We start from the raw sequence: 23,155 nt of genomic DNA, 5'->3' as shown, positions 1-23,155 counted from the left end.
GCACTTGCAGCCTTGCAGCGCTGGAGTCCTGGTGTTCAAATCCCGCCAAGGCAAAACAAAAAAACATCTGCAAGGAGTTTGTATGTTCTCCCTGTGTTTGCATAGATTTCCATCCCATATTCCAAAGACATACTGATAGGGAAAAATGTGGGGCTCACAATCTACAAAAAAAAAACTGGAAGAAATACTCAACATGAATAGAAAAGTAAACGTTATTAATATGATATTAAAAGGTGGGGAGGAAAGTTACAGACAAAACAGGGTCAACCCCTAGCACAGGTAACCGGTAACAAGGTAGGTGTCATATAACATACAGTGCCATAGTGTGAATAAATAACTGACATAAACAATACCATGTAAAGATACTGTTGTATGTGGCTGGCTACAAATGCAACTAACATAAGTTCATAGTGGGACAAAACAAGTGTCCCAGGGTATAATAAAAGTACATAAATAAGTACAAAAATGTCCCAAAGTATAATACAAGTACATAGAAATCAGTACAAAAGTAGTACAGAGGTATCAAACCAATGCAAAAGTCATAGGACTGAGTCAATGTTGTAGCAGGTAAACAGTGTGAGGCCAGCCGTCCATATCAAATACAACAAGCCTGTAAGGGGGCGTTCACACTACCGTCAGTGTCCGACAGGTAGTGTCCGCTTCTAGTGTCCGCTCAAAATCTGGCAGGGACATTAGGAGTGGACACTAGCTGTGTCCGTGACACCTGTCATTTATTTAAATGGGCATCGGGTGCGTTCTTTTGCACTCCGTGCCCTTCCTTCCCTGTCCGCAAGTGAAGATGTCCGACTTCTCAAGCGGGTTTTTCTGTCCGCATGAGAAGTCGGACATCTTCACTTGCGGACAGGGAAGGACGGGCACGGAGTGCAAAAGAACGCACCCGATGCCCATTTAAATAAATGACAGGTGTCACGGACACAGCTAGTGTCCGCTCCTAATGTCCGTGCCAGATTTTGAGCGGACACTAGGAGCGGAAACTACCTGTTGGACACCGACGGTAGTGTGAACGCCCCCTAACAGAGAATAGACTGCCAAACACAGCAGTAAAAGTAGGTAGCAGTATACAAAGTAGCTAAATACAGTAGATAATAGCATGGGGAATAAGTGAACAGGACTGGAGTATTAGACAGGGCCAGACATAACGTCAATAAAATGAAGCTGCAGATGCAGAGAAGACACATACCCGTGGTAGACATGATCAGAAACCAGGACAGGGGGACCCTACCCCAACGCATGTTTCGGCGATGCCTTTAATTGACGTTATGTCTGGCCCTGTGTAATACTCCAGTCCTGTTCACTGGAGGTATGGTTAGTAGCTTAAATAGCCACCGCTATATGTGGAGCGGTCCTGCCAGCGGTCAGACCACTTAACGTCTCGCTATTGGTGTGAATGTAGGTTCTATTGCCTACAACAAAAAATTCTTCTTGATAACAATACCCCTGAAGATTCTCTTAGTTGAGATGAAACGCGTAGGGTAATAACAGAAGCTAGTTATGCCATGGTGCGTGGAAGTGAGCTGTTTTAGATCCAGTGCTTGTTTTGCCTGAACCCTTACTCCCTGTTGGTGTGGCGCTAGGCCAGTATCCTCAGGGAAGGGGGGAAGGTAGCAGCCTGTTGCATTCACTGGACTATTAAGCTCTCTTTGTACTTTGCACCTAGGCATATAATAACCATTGTTTGAGGGAGACAGGATACTTACCTATAGGGATATCTAAGGGATATTAACAGTCTATTCTCTACCCTACCCCTCAGATTAGATTATATGGTTCTTAGTCTAATAAATACACACTCTTTGACTGTTGGAGTCAGTTTGATGGTCTGACGTTATTTTAAACCTTTCAAAAAGTATTGTTTTAATCAATAATTAATAAAGGTGAAGTTTTATTTATTTATCTTTTTTCCTATTTTGGGACATATACCCTTCAGTGAATACTATTTGAAAAATAGGATATCTCATCGCAGTTGAGTGAATTTTTTTTTTTTTTTTTCCCATTTGTATGTAGATTAATTATATCACCAAATTGTAAAATGAGCTTAATTTTTCTTTATATCCAACACTAGAAATGAATAACGTAAATCTTTCAGCTATATCATTATAATTTAGAGTCTGTTCTTAGTTTTTGTGAACAACCATTTCATTCCCCCAGGCATCACATCAAAAACTGCGCTACATTGCGGCTTTTATGGTCTTTTATTTTATGCAATAAATAAAAAAAAAAAAGATAACCGTGGAAAAGTATTCAGATAAAGCTTTAGGCTGGCTTTTCTGAAGCTGTGGCAGAACAACATATGGAAGATTATTTTATTGCTCTAGATATTAATCTCTCTACAGGCAAAATATTGATTATATTGTATGACCTTAAGGCATCTCTGAAGAGATGAGCTCTCCGCAAAGTCTGGACTCATTTATAAGAGTAGGTGACCTATATTTGATAGCAGCTTACTTGGAGGGCTACAGTGCCAGCCGGGAGCTACAGTACACTCTGTATTTGTCTTCTAATAAGGGAAACTATATATACTTTTTATACTATATATACTTTTTGCGCATCTGCTGTATTTGTGTGTGTGTGTATATATATATATATATATATATATATATATATATATACTGTATATATATAGAAACACACAAACAGCAGATGCAGAAAAAGTGCTGGAAGGTAAGAATGCTTTCTAAAATAGTGTCAATAGTTTATTTTGTCAATTGAAGGGGTTGTCCAGGAATTACAGTACTTGGGCAGGAGGCCAGGGCAGGTGGAACATTAAAAAAAAAACCCCGACACATACCTGTCCCAGCCTGTTCGGTCCACCGTGCACTTGTTCCAGTAGAAGGCCTCACTGCACACGACTGCTTAAGGACAGAAATCGGTGACTTATGTAAGTGATATCACCGGTTCCTTTTCTGTGACCACTCAGGCCACTGATTGGCCTCAGCAGTCATGTGTGGTGAGAACATCCACCGGCAAAACCCCTGTCTGAAAGGAGTAACAGTTGGGCTGGAGCCAAATTCTGTACTTAAAGGGATTCTATCATTAGAATCCCTTTGTTAACTAAGAACACATCAGAATAGCCTTAAGAAAGGCTCTTTTTCTCTTACCTTTCTTTTTCTGATCCACGCCTCCCTTCCTAAGAAATTTCTTATTTCTTCCATATGTAAGTGAGTTTTCAGACAGCACAGGGGGTGTTCCCTTTTGCTCAAAAAGCACAGGGTCGTCCCCTGTGCTGTCCGAAGACTCTCCAGTGACACCTCCATCTTCTTTTCCCGACTGCCTCTTCACCGCATCATCAGCCATGTCTTCAGTTGAAAGTCAGTGCCGACTGTGCATATCCATCGGCCATTTTCCTGTGACTGAACAGACGTTCAGAAAAATGGCTCTGGGGCCTCCTTGCAGTCTGGTCATTTCCTGGTCCCGTGCTGATGTGTGGGTGGAAGTCCCAGCCACACATGACCGCAGAGGCCAAGCAGCAGCTTCAGCGAAACTCAGGAAGAGACCCATGAGAAACTGATGGAGCAGAAGGACTGGACCATGCTGAGAGGACACCGGAGCATTGGGTGCACGTGTGTATGTCTTTTTTTTTTTTTTTTTTTTTTACCTCCTCCCCGATTGTCCAGGCTTGGACATCCTCTTATCTCCAGCAGTTCAATAGACCTGAAATGAGCACCAGCATACCTGCTCAACAACCACTCCATCAGACGGGGGGCAATGCATCCCTGTTTTCTTATGAGGGTTCCAACAGTTGGACCCTCACTAATCTGCAATGTATCCCCATTCCTCGGTGTAGAGAATAAATAGTTCTTGTGGGCAAATCCCTTTAACTTGTGAAAAATCTATCTGGACATGGCCAAGAGCACAAGTAACAAAGTTCACATCTGTATTTCTTTCTTATAGCATGAGAAATAGTGTTATGTTCGGAGAAATACATCAGTTTTTAGTACAACATGTTATTGATTCAATTCTCCAAAGTGTGTGTGACAAAACATATAGTAAGGTCGCCTGTGGTGTATTCTGTGGGAGACGCAGCATGAGATCATTGTGACTCATGCCTTGTACAGAGTTTGGTAATTGCTAATATAGGTCAGAGTTTATAGATCGCCTCGTTCCCTATAAACGAGAAATATATAAGGGATCCTATTCTATAAATGACAAAGATGTGACCTGGTTTAATTGAAAAGCATGACACCATATTGCAATTCATTTTATAGTAATACATCAACCCTGGTCACAGATCATGGCTAATACTTTTAAGGGCAATCTTTATTTCTACCTGTATAGTATAGCACATCAGGTAAGCAAATTCTATAATGTTCCACTATTTATTACTATCTTGAATTGAAAGGTTTCTAATTGATATATGTCACCAATGTGAAAAAGGGGCCGCCAATCAGCTATATGGGGCTACTTCCATGCGCCGTCCTTTATAGACCCGGAGTCAGATTTGGTGCCCTGCTTGTATTGCAGCTCGGCTTCCATTGACCTGTATGGGCCATGCAGCCCCCCACTCATCAGTTATATGTTGATAAGTTCTTTGCATCACAGAATCTGCACCTCAGCCCATATATCATAGAAATGGTCCAAATCTTGGGGCGGAGAGCTACCATTCTGTTCTATATGTATATTTTTAAGCGTTGTCATTTTTGGTACACAACCCAGTTATTCTTCAGCATAAGGGGTTAATGTTTCTTGTTTTAGAGGGTTAATCTAATACAATGCTGATCACGCTTGTAAACTAAAAAATTACACATGCATAAGAGTCCAGTGATGTACTAGTTAATGGATTAGGGTCCTGCAGAGACCTTCCCCGACTGAATTCCCTAACAGGGTAACTTTGACCTAATTTTCCAAATTCTCCAGCTTCTTAAATGTCCAAACATTCCAAAGATCTAAGACTTCTTCACTTAAAGATAATGATTGTCTTGGTGGTCAAGTGGGAGTCACGGAGCCTTAGAGGTGGCTTTGAAGCTTTTGGTAACTTGGTGTATTTGCAATACTATATTTGTAATATAAACCTATTTAAGCAGTAGATATATCCATTCTATTATGACATCTATTAATCAATAGACAGTATTGTATTATATAGTAACTTGGCTTTATTCATATACATAATCCTTATCCTACATAGACGGCAAGAAAAAACAAAGGTGCTTAATAAAATATTCTTTTTTTTTAAATTATAATATTACCAACAAAATGAGCCTACCAAGCATATAAAAGGATCACATCAGAGGTCGCTTAAAACCAGTGTATATCAAGCAAGCTTTACAATATAAACCTTCATCCAAAGTACACAGTGCAATACACAACGAGAACAATAACCACTGAGCCAACCAGTAATCCATCATTACAGACCCAAAATGTAGGGCATCCTGCCCTGAGAGACAATGGTGGCGGCATTATAGAAACGGTCGAACTGGCTATGTTGTTTCTGTAGTTTCCACAGACATGATTGGGAGTTCCAGAAATAGCATAGTGAGCTCCTGTGAGTTATGGTCGCAGCACATCATGTTACTCGTTTTCAATAACTCCAATTCACTTCTGTGGAAGTTATGGATATAGGGGAGCACAGCCAGATAAACTGTTCCTGTAGCCCGACCACCTCTCTGTTCATTCTTTCTCCAGTTTAGTGGCCCTGGACAGGGTGAGGAGAGTCCCATTCTATAAATAGATGTAGGTCTCACCTCTAGGACCCACACCTATGAGACATTTATGAAATATCTGAGTTTACCATAAATATTTAGGATGGAAATACCCCTTTAATATTTTATAGATGGCCATGTCCATAACTGACCACACATACGCCAGCCTCCCAGATGTTACTACTGCAGCCATGTATCAGGGTGACATCACACAACCGGTTAAACGGCATGGATGGCACATAGACGACATCCGTGTGCTGTTGGTGCCTACATGGCCCTATTCACTGAGTTCAGTGAGCACAGGCCCCAAGACGGACAGGAATAGGACTTGTCCTGAGCTTTGGCCAGGGCTCATGGCTCCATACACGGGACAGTGAAAATACATGACTGTGTGAATGGGCCACAGAAGCGAATGGGTCAGTGTATTAGCTGTGAAAAACATGACAAGCACACGGACAGACTACACGGTCATGTGCATAAACCTTTAATGAAGATCAACAGAGACCAGGAATTCATTGTCATGCGAAACCCCAGTGTGTACATTTTGTTATGCTAAATTTTGTTCATTTCATGAAATCTGAATAGGACTGCACAACTTTTTATTTAACTTATATAGCGCCTACATATTCCACAGTGCTATACAGGTAGGGCTCATATCAGGTAGGGCCCTTATCAGTATGTCTATGCAGCATTGCAGGAAACCCGGAGTTACCCCATGCAAACATGGGGAGAACTTACAAACTACATGCCTTTGAACCCATGACTCTAGTGCTAACCATTGAGCCATTGTGCATTTTAATTCTGACTTGAAAAATATATGAAGAAACTAGCCTCGGCCCGCAACTTCGTCTGAGTGTTGTTGGCATCGATGATCCGCCTATATTCAGCAAATTGCTGCCATCAATGGTTTACCTGCTCCGGCGTTTCGGCAGCTCTCAAGCTGGCCTGCCACTGAACTCGTTCCTTGTGTTGTGCCCGTGATTATTCTGGCATCTCAGCAGCTGGCTGGGACGCCATATAATGAGCATGTTGTTGGCGTTGATGATCTGCCTGCTCTGGCGTTTCGGGAGCTCTCAAGCTGGCCTGCCACTGAACTTGTTCCTCACACCGTGCATGTGATTGTACCGGCATCTCAACAGCTTGCTGGGACACAATATAGTGAGTGTGTTATTGGCGTCAATGATCCCCCTGAGCTCCACTTGAAGAGAAGTCTGTGACTTCTGGCTACCTTCATAGCTCTCGTTGTTTTAGAATTTTGTGACAAATTAGATTTTCTTTTTCCCAGCATGTTTAAAATTGGGAAACTACAAATTTGGATTAAAGGAGTTTTCCTATCCAGTGTGTCAGCACGCTGCCTAGAGCAGATCAGATAATATGCAAATGCATGTACACAATGAACTGCGGGTTAGCTGTGTGTTTACACAGAGAGATAACAGACCTGACTTTATCAGCCTGCTGCCAAGAGCAGTTTAATATAGTATGTGAACATAAATTCATAACAGTTGTGAGGCCATATCATTTACTGGGATAAATAGTAGCCTATGTGTTAATCCAGGTTACAAACTATCTATGTTTTGAATTTGATCCAAATCCGTTCAACCGTTTTTGCGTGATTGAGGAGCAAACAGACAAACATCCAGAATTTCACATTTAGAATATTAGTAGGATTAGTTCTGAATTATTTTGTATTTAGGCTAACAAAAAAAATATCATGGCAAATTAAAATAACTGTCAAATTACTGGAAAATGTAATGGGTAATTTTACATGCAGAAATGTTTCGTGGCTCCTCATTACCCTGATCCTGCCATATTATTAATGTATGTAATTGATTGCTGTCCACGGTGCTGAAAACTGACTTGGTGAGACGAGGACTGACATAGGCCAAGTCTCAAGCACCTTGTGAGGCTACATTACTCTGTGCATAAAATATTCTGCTCATATATCTTAAGGATTCGTCTTGTCATGATGTGCTCGCTGTGACGCAGAAAATAACTAACGCTCACTAATTGCTCGCAGCTATATATAGCCAAACAAGCTCTGTATGTAGTGACAGCACACACATACATACACGTTGCTATGTATGGATGGTGTCGTCTCATCCATAGTAATGAGTCCAGTATTGAGGCTGGAAGGAAATCATCTCGCTTTCGACTGAGGGTGGCTCTGTTGAGCTGTTGTACATGACACAAGCAGTTTAATGCTTTTTCTATTGAAGTTGGCACTCACCCAGGACCAGCTGGGACTGGACACACGACTCGCAGTCTCTCCTCAGGAATTCTGTGAGTATATCGGGGAAGGATTGAGAACTTGTCTTTTTCCTGACGACAGACCTAGTCTTGGAGAACTGAATAATGTGATGACACCTCCTCTTCACTTCCCTCCATCCTTGTTGACAGACAGAGCATGTCGAAGGAAGTAAGGTACTTTCTTTATGTGTATGTATTGTTGGTCTTAACAGGGAGTTATCCATTCTGTCATTCATCTCATTGTATCTAGCGAATATGACCATAGAGAAGGGATATGCTATTAAACAATAGAAACTGCTGTGCATGAAAGGGACAGTGGAGATCTTCAGCCAAGGGATCAGCACCGATTGAGACAAAGGATCTCACAGGCTATTGGAGATCTAGCGAGATGTTTTCCTAGCAGTAGACACTTGTACATTTGCTTGTGTAATTGTATTTTAATTGCTACTTAGTTAATATTGCTTAATTGATAGATTTTCCATGCAGTATACATATCAGTAATTTTAGTCTCCTCTTTTAGACAGCTGTCATAGTCTAAGTAATATTAGGTCAACTGATAAAAGTTAATATTCTCATTTGTGACTGATTTTTTTTATCATAGATTTTGTATATGGGACTTGTTTATTGGATAGTTGATCTATAGACTAGCGGGTTGATGTTTTGATGTAGAAGGATCTGTGTTGTGATGGCTGAATGACAGTCTGCGGAGATGAGGTAAATTGCTCCAGTACTGGTCAGCTGTCGAGTAAGCAGTTCCTGGTCAGCAGGATGGTAAGGAAGGTGCTGTATAGGGACCTCTATCTGGAGAACGATGTGCCTGAACTTCATCGGTCACCTCTGCCTCATGCCCTACCACAAAGCGCTTCCTGCCTCCGTCACTTACCAAGGTCAGACTCCATCAATGAGATTAAGTAAAATCCTGATTTATATCATTGATAATATACTGCCTCATAATGGGGTGGTTGATGTCCATAGGTGACACAGGATGCATACTGCAATGTCCTGCTGCTGAAACCCTCTATACCAAGTGTTATAAGAGGTTTCGGGCATCTCCTACCAGGAACAGATTAACTCCTTATCTGCCAAGCGGCTCAGCCATGATTTATAGCTAAATAACAACGATATGTACACAGGTTTATTTTTTATCTCATACCATACATTTTATTTTGACACATTTATTATTGCAAATGTACTTGTTCTGTTGACCCACAGATGCAGGATCTCTGCTTATTCCTTATGAAGTAAATTTAATTTACTTCTATAGCAACTGGGTATTAGTGACCGGGTTATTGGAAGCTAATAAAGGACTGGTGTATGTTCTGTAACCAAATGATGACATATGACATAAGCTTTTATAGACACAAAGATTTTATAACACTTTTGATGTACAATGCTTTTACTAGCTTTATTATGCATTAATGCAATAGATTTTTGATATGGACTCACGGGGGTGTTATGAGATATACTGGTTATTCTTTGTTTTCAGATATCTCGGTAGGTAAAATGATGTGTCCTAGAGGTTGACTATACATTGATGTTCACATGAGATTTACATTATTTTATTGTTGTGAATGGACAGTACACTGTATGCATGTAATATGATCTTCAAAATGTGTTTGCATGAGTACATAAATGTGTGTGTGTGTGTGTATATATATATATATATATATATATATATATATATATATATATATATATATATATATATATATATATATATACACTGAATACCCTACATATGCTTGGAGAACCTGGTCACACCAGCACTCTGTTCATTTACATGGGACTGCCCCAAGATTGCTGAGATCCCATCTGTTAGCCCCATCGATCAAATATCTCTTGGTTAGTGGATAGGGGATAAGTATACTTTACTGAGAAGTCCCTTTAAAGGAGATTAAGGACACTCTATTCCCTACCCACAGGTGAAGGGAATAAGTGTCCGATCACTGGGGGAGGGGGGGGGGTCTAACCGCTAGGTCCCCTCAGTGATCAAGAGAATGGGGGATCAAAAGTCCTCTTAAAGCCTCCTCATGAATGGATTGCCAGTGTGCTTTCATGGCCAAAGCTCCATTCACCTTTATGGAGTGGTGGGCAGTGCCAGAGATTACACTACGGGCAGCCCTATTGCAGTGATTGGAATGCAGATTACACAAGTGTACTGGCCCTCCATTCACAAGAATGCTTTATGGGGGTTTTCAGTCCCTCTGTCCTTCTCATCGATGGGGGTCTAACCACTGGGTCATGCGGATAAATGTCTTTACAGCACCACCTCTTTAAGACTACATTCAAATTTGTGCCAGATTCTCCAGCGCAAAGTCCAGCAGAAGTCTCAGACGTAAAAGTCCCACAAGGCCAACTTTTTTGTCAAGTGACGTCTGTTCAAAAATAAGACACCCAGCAGCACCAGTATAGCCAATAAGGGCACTTGGACAACATTGCTTACCAACAGACCCCATTATAGCCAATGTGAGCCTTCAGGCATCATTGCATTGCTTGGATTTGATTGACCATTTTTCATTTGTTCTCATCACAAACTTATTGTAAGTCACACATTTATTCATTCATCTGGTTTCCATTCTGAGTTATTATTGTTAATGTGATCTGAAAATAACATTCATTGTAGTCTTAAACAATCAGATTGGAGACATTGTGTATATATTAATAAAACTATAACTTAAAGAGTTTTTCTCACTATGTTTTATTAAACATCAATAAATGTCTTAAATGTTTACAAATTTGGGTCCTGCTGAAGGGACCTTAAATTTCTTAAAAGTTACAATTTTTAGTATGAATGCTGGAGGTCATGTGTGGAAATGAAATCAATGCTCTCCTCATGTATCCAAGGCTTTGGGTGGAAAGCCCTTTACTTTTTTTATTGGAAAATAAGAAAAATATATATTCTTATGTGGTTGATGAACACATACTAGATAGATGGATTTATTCCTCATCCTACTGACAGTAGAGCAAGAAGGACAAAGGGAATACGGATTGCTCAGATTGATGGGCAATGCAGGGCCTTTACACAGATGTACCAGATGCTACCATAGCTGACCTTCAGTGGCTGTCACAGACACAGTTCAAATAGATTATCTCATTTTATTTGGAAATGTTATATTGGGAAAATGGATAATCTAAGCCTGTAGTCTCTAAATCACTCATATAAGGAGAGTACCACACAAAAGCAGAGATTTTCTCTAATAGTGCCCAAAATGCAGTGTTGGTAATGCCCAAACATATGGTTGTAAAATAAAATAATCATCTTAAGGCAAATATAGTATCATTGTCAAACCTCTTCTCTCTTGTTATAAATAATTCACAAACCAAAAACTTACAAATCATGTCCAAGAATCTACATAGACTTAAGATATTACATATTTTAATCCAATACATTTTCTAGTGTTTGACTCAAATAATTTACCCATTCCCATTACAATAGGACGCATTCAATGGGAAAATGATTTTAGTGAAAAGGCTGTGTAGTACCATATTAAGTATTGGGTCACTGTAGATGACGCGCATACTGTTGTGTAAAATTTCCTTGCTTGAAATGAAGAGAATAGCAACGAGTTAAATGAAGCTCCAGTGTATAAGGAGGAAATGACAGATATTTGGAAGAGGGTAAAAGTGAGTCCAGCTGTCTGTTATGTGACAGCTGTCTAAAGCTACAAATCTGATACATCTGACCCGAGCGTGATCTCGTCTTCCTAGTTTATAGCCCTGACAGTAATTACCATTGAATCTAATTGTACTACGCTTCTTATACTTTTACCACTGACCTTTATGATATGAGTGAGTGATACCTGGAGAAGGTCACCATTGTTACTCAACAAGGCATCAAGACGACACTGACTAGTCACAGACAATCCTAATAGTCTTACTGATACTTTGTCATTTCACAGACAGACAGAAAGCTTCCTAGTACTGTAAATCCCAAGCTCTATTGTAGAAAGGTTCTGTATTAGCTTTCAGTGATGGACAGAACCTGTTTTCATTGAAAATGACAGTAAAACTATGCAGGAGTACAATGAAATCTTGTTATAGATTATATTTGTTCCTTTGCATTATATAATGGTAGACTGTGTTGCAACAATTGCCTCCATATAAACTCTATTGTAAAACACCCCCTATTTTATAAAGAATGTCAATCACCAAGTGGGTGGGGGTGAGGAGTGTCACCTATAAATCTGTCTATACCACCAAAAATATGTTGTACTGCATTTTGATTTGGAAAATGGAAAAAGCTTTTCCTTCGCAATTTTTTTTAAAAAAATACATTATCCTAAATGTCTTAAAATGTATTTATGTAGGGCATGTCATAAATTTGTGATAGGTGGGAGTCTGACACCCAGGACCCTCATAGATCAGCCGGTGGAAGAAACCACTGGCCCTGAATACCAAGCATAGCACCACCCATTGTTTAGGGACTGCGCTTGGCGTTGCACATAACTGATCTGTGGGCCTCTCAAGTGTTGGACCTACACTCAATCACTTATTTTTGACCTATTCTAAAAGAGTAGATAATCATATGTAAGTCCCAGTAAACTGGGGTGATAATTCCAGGATGTTCATATAGATTCTGCTCTCGTTGCCCCAGTAGACCTCTACATTTGCCAGGTAAATAGCTGTACATGTAATATAAGGTCAGCTCATGTCCACCAGAGTGGCAGCCTCTTCAGCTAAGGGGTCATCTAAATATGTTGCACATTGCATGGTTTATGGAACATCTACATGTGGTATGTAGATTATACATAGCATATTCCCCATCTTTCCATGAAAATCTAGAAGTGGAAATTATTATCCATTTCAATTACTTAGAATCCAAATCATGTTATCGTCTCTTGTGATGAAAGGACATTTGTGCCATTGATATTCATCACCAGTACTGTAGATGTGCTCTGAGTAACCTCAGAATACATTATGTGCTAAATAAGACTGAAATGTATCAAAGTGTTTTGAAGGAAATCTGTTAGAGCCGACATTCATCTGGCAGCTTCATATCTCAGTGTCAGGATGATATCGCACACTTTTTCACTTCTACAAGTTTTAAATGAGAATATGTCAGCTGAAAAGCTTAGTTAAAATACATGTCAAATGTCAGTGCCAATATCCAGAGCCATTGCATGGCAGAGTATACAGAACACAGTGATTAAATTACAATCCTACAAAACGTATTGATGTAATAATGTGATATGGCCATTTATTATAGCTCTTCAATAAACTGTTATACACTTGCTAGGGGTTACAAGGTCCATAATCAATGAGCTAAAAAGGTGTCACCAACACTATGCAGCTAACAAATACTGATGCAGAGTTTTGAAGGATTGACATTTAATTAATGAATCAGTAAATCAGGCATGAACAATATTAAAGGGATTCTATCATTGGGAAAACTCATTTTTAACTAAGCATATATTTGCATAGCTTTTAGAAAGACTATTCCATATATACCTTTTGTTTAGTAATCCTTTCAGCTGTTTTTGAATTAGCCCACTTTTATTGATATGCTAATTATCCACCTTGGAGCTCCGGAAGTTCAGTGAGTGTTGTCTGCTGTGTGTAAACGGGAGGGGGGGGGGGAATGAGAGCAGGGAAGGCTGATGATCCATCATAATCCTCAGCAGCAGCAGCCTCATGTCATGACCTGGTTGTTTGTGTATGGGGATTTGATCCGGGCTCCTATGTTCTGCTGGTGGTTGCTTTACCACTGGACCATCTGGTGTGGTATTGGTGCCAGTCCTCTTAGCAGACTTGAGGTTCCAGGAATCGAACCTCAGGTGTTTAATTTGCCATCGTCCTATGGGAGGATTCTGGGGCCTTTTTAAGGAAGAGGGCTGGCTCCACATTTTGCCGGTTTTCGTGGTTTACACCCTAGGATTCTTGGCTTTAGGAGGAGGATTGTTTTGTGACGGTTCCAGCAGATTAGGAAGTGGTGTTAAAGTTGCCTGTTGTGTGAATCTTGTTTGTTTCCTCACACTTCATCTCCACCCTGTCCTTCTACTCTGTGTGCTTGGCACTTTCTTGTGGTTTGAGAGGTTTTGGGTTCCAGTGTTCTCCCAGTCCTGTGTTTACCCTTTCCTCACCTCTCCACTGTCCCTCTCTTCATTCTCTTGTTTGTTTTGTGTTGTGCTGCGTGTCCGTTGTCCAGCACCTCCCAGCCCGTTTGTCTGTCTGTAGCTGCACCTGGATTTCTGTAGGGGTCACCACTTTAGAAACCCCAGTCCCTAGCTCTCCTATAGCTCTTGCCCTATCTGTCTACTAGGTCTTCGTGCTAGAGAGCCAGGAGTTGTCGGGGCCAAGACTAGCTTGGGTACAGCTGACCACCACCCGTAGGCAGGGCCTAGTTAGCCACCGTAGTGCCAGGGATAGTCTCCTTCCCCTGTCTCCTTAGCGGTGCAATCTGCAGCCCGGAATCTGGGTCTGGACTCAGACACGAACGTAACACCTCCCTGCTCTCACCTCTCCCCTGTTTACAAACAGCACACAGTGCTCAGAGAACTTCTGTTGCTCCGTGCTGACTAATTAGCATTAGAGATGAGCGAACAGTGTTCTATCGAACTCATGTTCGATCGGATATTAGGCTGTTCGGCATGTTCGAATCGAATCGAACACCGCGTGGTAAAGTGCGCCATTACTCGATTCCCCTCCCACCTTCCCTGGCGCCTTTTTTGCTCCAATAACAGCGCAGGGTAGGTGGGACAGGAACTACGACACCGGTGACGTTGAGAAAAGTAGGCAAAACCCATTGGCTGCCGAAAACATGTGACCTCTAATTTAAAAGAACAGCGCCGCCCAGGTTCGTGTCATTCTGAGCTTGCAATTCACCGAGGACGGAGGTTTCCGTCCAGCTAGCTAGGGCTTAGATTCTGGGTAGGCAGGGACATGCTAGGATAGGAAGGAGAAGACAACCAACAGCTCTTGTAAGAGCTAAATTCCAGGGAGAAGCTTGTCAGTGTAACGTGGCACTGACGGGCTCAATCGCCGCAACCCAGCTTTCCCAGGATCCTGAATGGAATACACTGTCAGTGTATTCCCGTATACCCGATATATACCCCGATACCCGTTCCAACGGTGTGCCCCCCCACCTTCACCCCAGAAATACCCTGCAAGTCCCCTAGCAATAGAATTGGGGCTATATACACCCACAATTTTTACTACTGGTATACAGTGCCATTGTCTGACTGGGAATTCAAAGAATATATTGGGAATACAAATACCCTCATTTCTTGCTACTGCCATATAGTGCCAGTGTCTGACTGGTAATTCAAAGAATATATTGGGGTTACGTGCACCCACAATTTTTACTACTGGTATACAGTGCCATTGTCTGACTGGGAATTCAAAGAATATATTGGGAATACAAATACCCTCATTTCTTGCTACTGCCATATAGTGCCAGTGTCTGACTGGGAATTCAAAGAATATATTGGGGTTACGTGCACCCACAATTTTTACTACTGGTATACAGTGCCATTGTCTGACTGGGAATTCAAAGAATATATTGGGAATACAAATACCCTCATTTCTTGCTACTGCCATATAGTGCCAGTGTCTGACTGGGAATTCAAAGAATATATTGGGGTTACGTGCACCCACAATTTTTACTACTGGTATACAGTGCCATTGTCTGACTGGGAATTCAAAGAATATATTGGGAATACAAATACCCTCATTTCTTGCTACTGCCATATAGTGCCAGTGTCTGACTGGGAATTCAAAGAATATATTGGGGTTACGTGCACCCACAATTTTTACTACTGGTATACAGTGCCATTGTCTGACTGGGAATTCAAAGAATATATTGGGAATACAAATACCCTCATTTCTTGCTACTGCCATATAGTGCCAGTGTCTGACTGGTAATTCAAAGAATATATTGGGGTTACGTGCACCCACAATTTTTACTACTGGTATACAGTGCCATTGTCTGACTGGGAATTCAAAGAATATATTGGGGTTATAAATACCCTCATTTCTTGCTACTGCCATATAGTGCCAGTTTCTGACTGGTAATTCAAAGAATATATTGGGGTTACGTGCACCCACAATTTTTACTACTGGTATACAGTGCCATTGTCTGACTGGGAATTCAAAGAATATATTGGGAATACAAATACCCTCATTTCTTGCTACTGCCATATAGTGCCAGTGTCTGACTGGGAATTCAAAGAATATATTGGGAATACAAATACCCTCATTTCTTGCTACTGCCATATAGTGCCAGTTTCTGACTGGTAATTCAAAGAATATATTGGGGTTACGTGCACCCACAATTTTTACTACTGGTATACAGTGCCATTGTCTGACTGGGAATTCAAAGAATATATTGGGGTTATAAATACCCTCATTTCTTGCTACTGCCATATAGTGCCAGTTTCTGACTGGTAATTCAAAGAATATATTGTGGTTACGTGCACCCACAATTTTTACTACTGGTATACAGTGCCATTGTCTGACTGGGAATTCAAAGAGTATATTGGGAATACAAATACCCTCATTTCTTGCTACTGCCATATAGTGCCAGTGTCTGACTGGGAATTCAAAGAATATATTGGGGTTACGTGCACCCACAATTTTTACTACTGGTATACAGTGCCATTGTCTGACTGGGAATTCAAAGAATATATTGGGGTTATAAATACCCTCATTTCTTGCTACTGCCATATAGTGCCAGTTTCTGACTGGTAATTCAAAGAATATATTGGGGTTACGTGCACCCACAATTTTTACTACTGGTATACAGTGCCATTGTCTGACTGGGAATTCAAAGAATATATTGGGAATACAAATACCCTCATTTCTTGCTACTGCCATATAGTGCCAGTGTCTGACTGGGAATTCAAAGAATATATTGGGGTTACGTGCACCCACAATTTTTACTACTGGTATACAGTGCCAATTTCTAACTAGGAATTCAAAATGCGCAAGGCTCCCGGAAAGGGACGTGGACGAGGCCGTGGGCGAGGTCGGGGGAATGGTTCTGGGGAGCAAGGTAGCAGTGAAGCCACAGGGCGTCCCGTGCCTACTCCTGTGGGGCAGCAAGCATTGCGCCACTCCACAGTGCCAGGGTTGCTTGCCACATTAACTAAACTGCAGGGTACAAACCTTAGTAGGCCCGAGAACCAGGAACAGGTCTTGCAATGGCTGTCAGAGAACGCTTACAGCACATTGTCCAGCAGCCAGTCAGACTCTGCCTCCTCTCCTCCTATTACCCAACAGTCTTGTCTTCCTTCCTCCCAAAATTCCGAAGCTTTACAGAACAATAACCCAAACTGTCCCTGCTCCCCAGAGCTGTTCTCCGCTCCTTTCATTGTCCCTCAACCTGCCTCTCCACGTCACGATTCCACGAACCTAACAGAGGAGCATCTGTGTCCAGATGCTCAAACACTAGAGTCTCCTCCATCTCCGTTCGATTTGGTGGTGGATGACCAGCAACCCACCCTCATCGACGATGATGTGACGCAGTTGCCGTCAGGGCATCCAGTTGACCGGCGCATTGTGCGGGAGGAGGAGATGAGACAGGAGTTGGAAGAGGAAGTGGTGGATGATGAGGACACTGACCCGACCTGGACAGGGGGGATGTCAAGCGGGGAAAGTAGTGTGGATGTTGAGGCAGGTGCAGCACCAAAAAGGGTAGCTAGAGGCAGAGGCAGAGGTCAGCAGCTTAGGCGAAGCCAGGCCACACCCGGAATCTCCCAAGATGTTCCAGTTCGTACCCAGCCCCGAAAAACTCCCACCTCGAGGGCACGTTTCTCGAAGGTGTGGAGTTTTTTCAAGGAATGCGCCGAGGACAGATATAGTGTTGTCTGCACAATTTGCCTCTCGAAATTGATTAGGGGCTCTGAGAAGAGCAACCTGTCCACCACTTCAATGCGCCGTCATTTGGAATCCAAGCACTGGAATCAGTGGCAGGCAGCAACGGCAGGACAAAGGCCGCCTGCCGTTCACGCCACTGCCACTGCCTCTGCCACTGCCTCTGCCTCTGCCACTGCCACTGCTGACTGTGCTGGCGATGCACTCCAGAGGACGAGCCAGGACACCACTTCATCTGCCTCCGCCACTTTGTTGACTTCTACCTCATCCTCCCCTGGTCCTGTCTTATCTCCTTCTCCTGCACCATCAAAGGCACCATCAGGCGTTTCTTTACAACAACCCACCATCTCTCAGACATTGGAGCGGCGGCAGAAATACACTGCTAACCACCCACACGCGCAAGCCTTGAACGCCAACATCGCTAAACTGCTGGCCCAGGAGATGTTGGCGTTCCGGCTTGTTGAAACTCCCGCCTTCCTGGACCTGATGGCAACTGCGGCACCTCGCTATGCCGTCCCTAGCCGTCACTACTTCTCCCGGTGTGCCGTCCCCGCCTTGCACCAGCACGTGTCACTCAACATCAGGCGGGCCCTTAGTTCCGCGCTTTGCACAAAGGTCCACTTGACCACCGACGCGTGGACAAGTGCATGCGGACAGGGACGCTACATTTCACTGACGGCACACTGGGTGAATGTAGTTGAGGCTGGGACTGCTTCCCAAACTGGCCCGGTGTACCTCGTCTCCCCGCCTAACATTCCTGGCAGGGACACGAGAAGAACACCCCCCTCCTCCTCCTCCTCTACCGCCTCCTCCTCAGCCACCGCCTCCTCCTCCGCCACCGCCTCCTCCTCCGCTGTTAGATTGACCCCAGCTACGAGTTGGAAACGTTGCAGCACTGGCGTTGGTAGACGTCAGCAGGCTGTGCTGAAGCTGATCAGCTTGGGGGACAGACAGCACACTGCCTCCGAGGTGAGGGATGCCCTCCTCGATGAGACGGCAATATGGTTTGAGCCGCTGCACCTGGGCCCAGGCATGGTCGTTTGTGATAACGGCCGGAACCTGGTAGCAGCTCTGGAGCTTGCCGGACTCCAACATGTTCCATGCCTGGCCCACGTCTTCAACCTAGTGGTGCAACGTTTCCTAAAGAGCTACCCCAATGTTCCAGAGCTACTGGTGAAAGTGCGGCGCATGTGCGCCCACTTTCGCAAGTCGACAGTAGCCGCTGCTAGCTTAAAATCTCTCCAGCAACGCCTGCATGTGCCACAACACCGGCTTTTGTGCGACGTCCCCACACGCTGGAACTCAACGTTTCAGATGTTGAATAGAGTGGTTGAGCAGCAGAGACCTTTGATGGAATACCAGCTACAAAACCCTAGGGTGCCACAAAGTCAGCTGCCTCAGTTTCACATCCATGAGTGGCCATGGATGAGAGACCTTTGTGACATCCTACGGGTCTTTGAGGAGTCCACAAGGAGGGTGAGCTCTGAGGATGCGATGGTGAGCCTTACAATCCCGCTCTTGTGTGTTCTGAGAGAATCCCTGATTGACATCAGGGATAACTCAGATCACACAGAGGAGTTAGGGATAGCATCCGATCCGTCACAGCTGGAGAGTAGGTCCACACATCTGTCCGCTTCACTGCGTTTAATGGAGGAGGAGGAGGAGGAGGAGGAGGAAGAAGAGTTGTCCGATGATGTGATGGTGATACAGGAGGCTTCCGGGCAACTTCGAATCGTCCCATTGTTGCAGCGCGGATGGGTAGACATGGAGGATGAGGAGGAAATGGAGATTGAACTTTCCGGTGGGGCCAGAGGAGTCATGCCAACTAACACTGTGGCAGACATGGCTGAGTTCATGTTGGGGTGCTTTACAACCGACAAGCGTATTGTCAAAATCATGGAGGACAACCAGTACTGGATCTTTGCTATCCTTGACCCCCGGTATAAAAACAACATCTCGTCTTTTATTCCGGTAGAGGGGAGGGCCAATCGCATCAATGCTTGCCACAGGCAATTGGTGCAGAATATGATGGAGATGTTTCCAGCATGTGACGTTGGCGGCAGGGAGGGCAGTTCCTCCAGTAGGCAACCAAGTTCTCACCGGTCCACACAAACGAGGGGCACACTGTCTAAGGTCTGGGACACCTTGATGGCACCCCCTCGCCAAAGTGCCGCCACGGAGGGTCCTAGTGTCACCAGGCGTGAGAAGTATAGGCGCATGTTGCGGGAATACCTTTCCGACCACAGCCCTGTCCTCTCCGACCCCTCTGCGCCCTACACGTATTGGGTGTCGAAGTTGGACCTGTGGCTTGAACTTGCCCTATATGCCTTGGAGGTGCTGTCCTGTCCTGCCGCCAGCGTCCTATCTGAGAGGGTGTTCAGTGCAGCCGGTGGCATCATCACTGACAAGCGCACCCGTCTGTCAGCTGAGAGTGCCGACCGGCTCACTTTGATAAAAATGAACCACCACTGGATAGAGCCTTCATTTTTGTGCCCACCTGTGTAAAGCACCCCAACATGAAACTCCATGTCTGTACTCAACCTCTCCAATTCCTCCGCATCCTCATACTCATCCACCATAAGCGTTGCACAATTCTGCTAATACTAGGCTCCCTCCAACATGATTTCCCCCAACTCTGCTGGTTAGAGGCTCCCTCCACCCTGATTTCCACCAACTCTGCTGGTTAGAGGCTCCCTCCACCCTGCTTTCCCACAACTCTGCTGGTTAGAGGCTCCCTCCACCATGAATTTGCCCAAACTGGGCTGTTTAGAGGCTCCCTCCACCATGAATTGGTCCAAACTGGGTTTTTTAGAGGCTCCCTCCACCATGAATTGGTCCAAACTGGGCTGTTTAGAGGCTCCCTCCACCATGAATTTGCCCAAACTGGGCTGTTTAGCGGCTCCCTCCACCATTAATTGGTCCAAACTGGGCTGGTTAGAGGCTCCCTCCACCATGAATTTGCCCAAACTGGGCTGTTTAGAGGCTCCCTCCACCATGAATTTGCCCAAACTGGGCTGGTTAGAGGCTCCCTCCACCATGAATTGGTCCAAACTGGGTTTTTTAGAGGCTCCCTCCACCATGAATTTGCCCAAACTGGGCTGTTTAGAGGCTCCCTCCACCATGAATTGGTCCAAACTGGGCTGTTTAGAGGCTCCCTCCACCATTAATTGGTCCAAACTGGGCTGGTTAGAGGCTCCCTCCACCATGAATTTCCCAAAACTTGGCTGTTTAGAGGCTCCCTCCACCATTAATTGGTCCAAACTGGGCTGGTTAGAGGCTCCCTCCACCATGAATTTGCCCAAACTGGGCTGTTTAGAGGCTCCCTCCACCATGAATTGGTCCAAACTGGGTTTTTTAGAGGCTCCCTCCACCATGAATTGGTCCAAACTGGGCTGTTTAGAGGCTCCCTCCACCATGAATTTGCCCAAACTGGGCTGTTTAGCGGCTCCCTCCACCATTAATTGGTCCAAACTGGGCTGGTTAGAGGCTCCCTCCACCATGAATTTGCCCAAACTGGGCTGTTTAGAGGCTCCCTCCACCATGAATTTGCCCAAACTGGGCTGGTTAGAGGCTCCCTCCACCATGAATTGGTCCAAACTGGGGTTTTTAGAGGCTCCCTCCACCATGAATTGGTCCAAACTTGGCTGTTTAGAGGCTCCCTCCACCATGAATTGGTCCAAACTGGGGTTTTTAGAGGCTCCCTCCACCATGAATTGGTCCAAACTTGGCTGTTTAGAGGCTCCCTCCACCATGAATTGGTCCAAACTGGGGTGGTTAGAGGCTCCCTCCACCATTAATTGGTCCAAACTGGGCTGGTTAGAGGCTCCCTCCACCATTAATTGGTCCAAACTGGGCTGGTTAGAGGCTCCCTCCACCATGAATTGGTCCAAACTGGGGTTTTTAGAGGCTCCCTCCACCATGAATTGGTCCAAACTTGGCTGTTTAGAGGCTCCCTCCACCATTAATTGGTCCAAACTGGGCTGGTTAGAGGCTCCCTCCACCATGAATTGGTCCAAACTGGGTTTTTTAGAGGCTCCCTCCACCATGAATTGGTCCAAACTGGGGTTTTTAGAGGCTCCCTCCACCATGAATTGGTCCAAACTGGGCTGTTTAGCGGCTCCCTCCACCATTAATTGGTCCAAACTGGGCTGGTTAGAGGCTCCCTCCACCATGAATTGGTCCAAACTGGGTTTTTTAGAGGCTCCCTCCACCATGAATTTGCCCAAACTGGGGTTTTTAGAGGCTCCCTCCACCATGAATTTGTCCAAACTTGGCTGTTTAGAGGCTCCCTCCACCATTAATTGGTCCAAACTGGGCTGGTTAGAGGCTCCCTCCACCATGAATTGGTCCAAACTGGGTTTTTTAGAGGCTCCCTCCACCATGAATTTGCCCAAACTGGGCTGTTTAGAGGCTCCCTCCACCATGAATTGGTCCAAACTGGGCTGGTTAGAGGCTCCCTCCACCATGAATTTCCCAAAACTTGGCTGTTTAGAGGCTCCCTCCACCATTAATTGGTCCAAACTGGGCTGGTTAGAGGCTCCCTCCACCATGAATTTGCCCAAACTGGGCTGTTTAGAGGCTCCCTCCACCATGAATTTGCCCAAACTGGGCTGTTTAGAGGCTCCCTCCACCATGAATTGGTCCAAACTGGGTTTTTTAGAGGCTCCCTCCACCATGAATTGGTCCAAACTGGGCTGTTTAGAGGCTCCCTCCACCATGAATTTGCCCAAACTGGGCTGTTTAGCGGCTCCCTCCACCATTAATTGGTCCAAACTGGGCTGGTTAGAGGCTCCCTCCACCATGAATTTGCCCAAACTGGGCTGTTTAGAGGCTCCCTCCACCATGAATTTGCCCAAACTGGGCTGGTTAGAGGCTCCCTCCACCATGAATTGGTCCAAACTGGGGTTTTTAGAGGCTCCCTCCACCATGAATTGGTCCAAACTTGGCTGTTTAGAGGCTCCCTCCACCATGAATTGGTCCAAACTGGGGTGGTTAGAGGCTCCCTCCACCATTAATTGGTCCAAACTGGGCTGGTTAGAGGCTCCCTCCACCATTAATTGGTCCAAACTGGGCTGGTTAGAGGCTCCCTCCACCATTAATTGGTCCAAACTGGGCTGGTTAGAGGCTCCCTCCACCATTAATTGGTCCAAACTGGGCTGGTTAGAGGCTCCCTCCACCATGAATTTGCCCAAACTGGGCTGGTTAGAGGCTCCCTCCACCATGAATTGGTCCAAACTGGGGTTTTTAGAGGCTCCCTCCACCATGAATTTGCCCAAACTGGGGTGTTTAGAGGCTCCCTCCACCATGAATTTGCCCAAACTCTGCTGGTTAGAGGCTCAATCCACCCTGATTTTCAAAACAAATGTTGGTGCCAACCTCAACTTACTACAAGGGCCAAATTCACTGCTGGTGACAAGCTCTCCTCACTGCAAGTGCCAAATACA

General features: G+C 44.4%; 1 protein-coding gene across 3 annotated transcripts in view; it reads left to right on the top strand.

Annotated features, from left to right (window-relative positions):
- The window catches only part of OSBP2 (oxysterol binding protein 2), a 219,053-nt gene that overhangs the window by 56,180 nt on the left and 139,718 nt on the right, over window positions 1–23,155 (top strand). The window contains exon 1 of one of the 3 annotated variants that reach the window (XM_075272652.1): window positions 7,466–7,934. The exons of 1 other annotated variant lie outside the window; for it this stretch is intronic. In XM_075272652.1, the coding sequence (XP_075128753.1) occupies window positions 7,853–7,934 (82 nt within the window). In that variant the 5' untranslated portion in view covers window positions 7,466–7,852. Of the gene's footprint in view, window positions 1–7,465; window positions 7,935–8,516; window positions 8,789–23,155 lie in introns of those variants that run through there. One more of the 3 variants, XM_075272669.1, reaches the window with a different exon arrangement.

Source organism: Leptodactylus fuscus, chromosome 1, assembly GCF_031893055.1.
Source record: "Leptodactylus fuscus isolate aLepFus1 chromosome 1, aLepFus1.hap2, whole genome shotgun sequence".
Taxonomy (NCBI): Eukaryota; Metazoa; Chordata; class Amphibia; order Anura; family Leptodactylidae; genus Leptodactylus; species Leptodactylus fuscus.
This window is presented reverse-complemented; position numbering and strand designations above follow the sequence as displayed.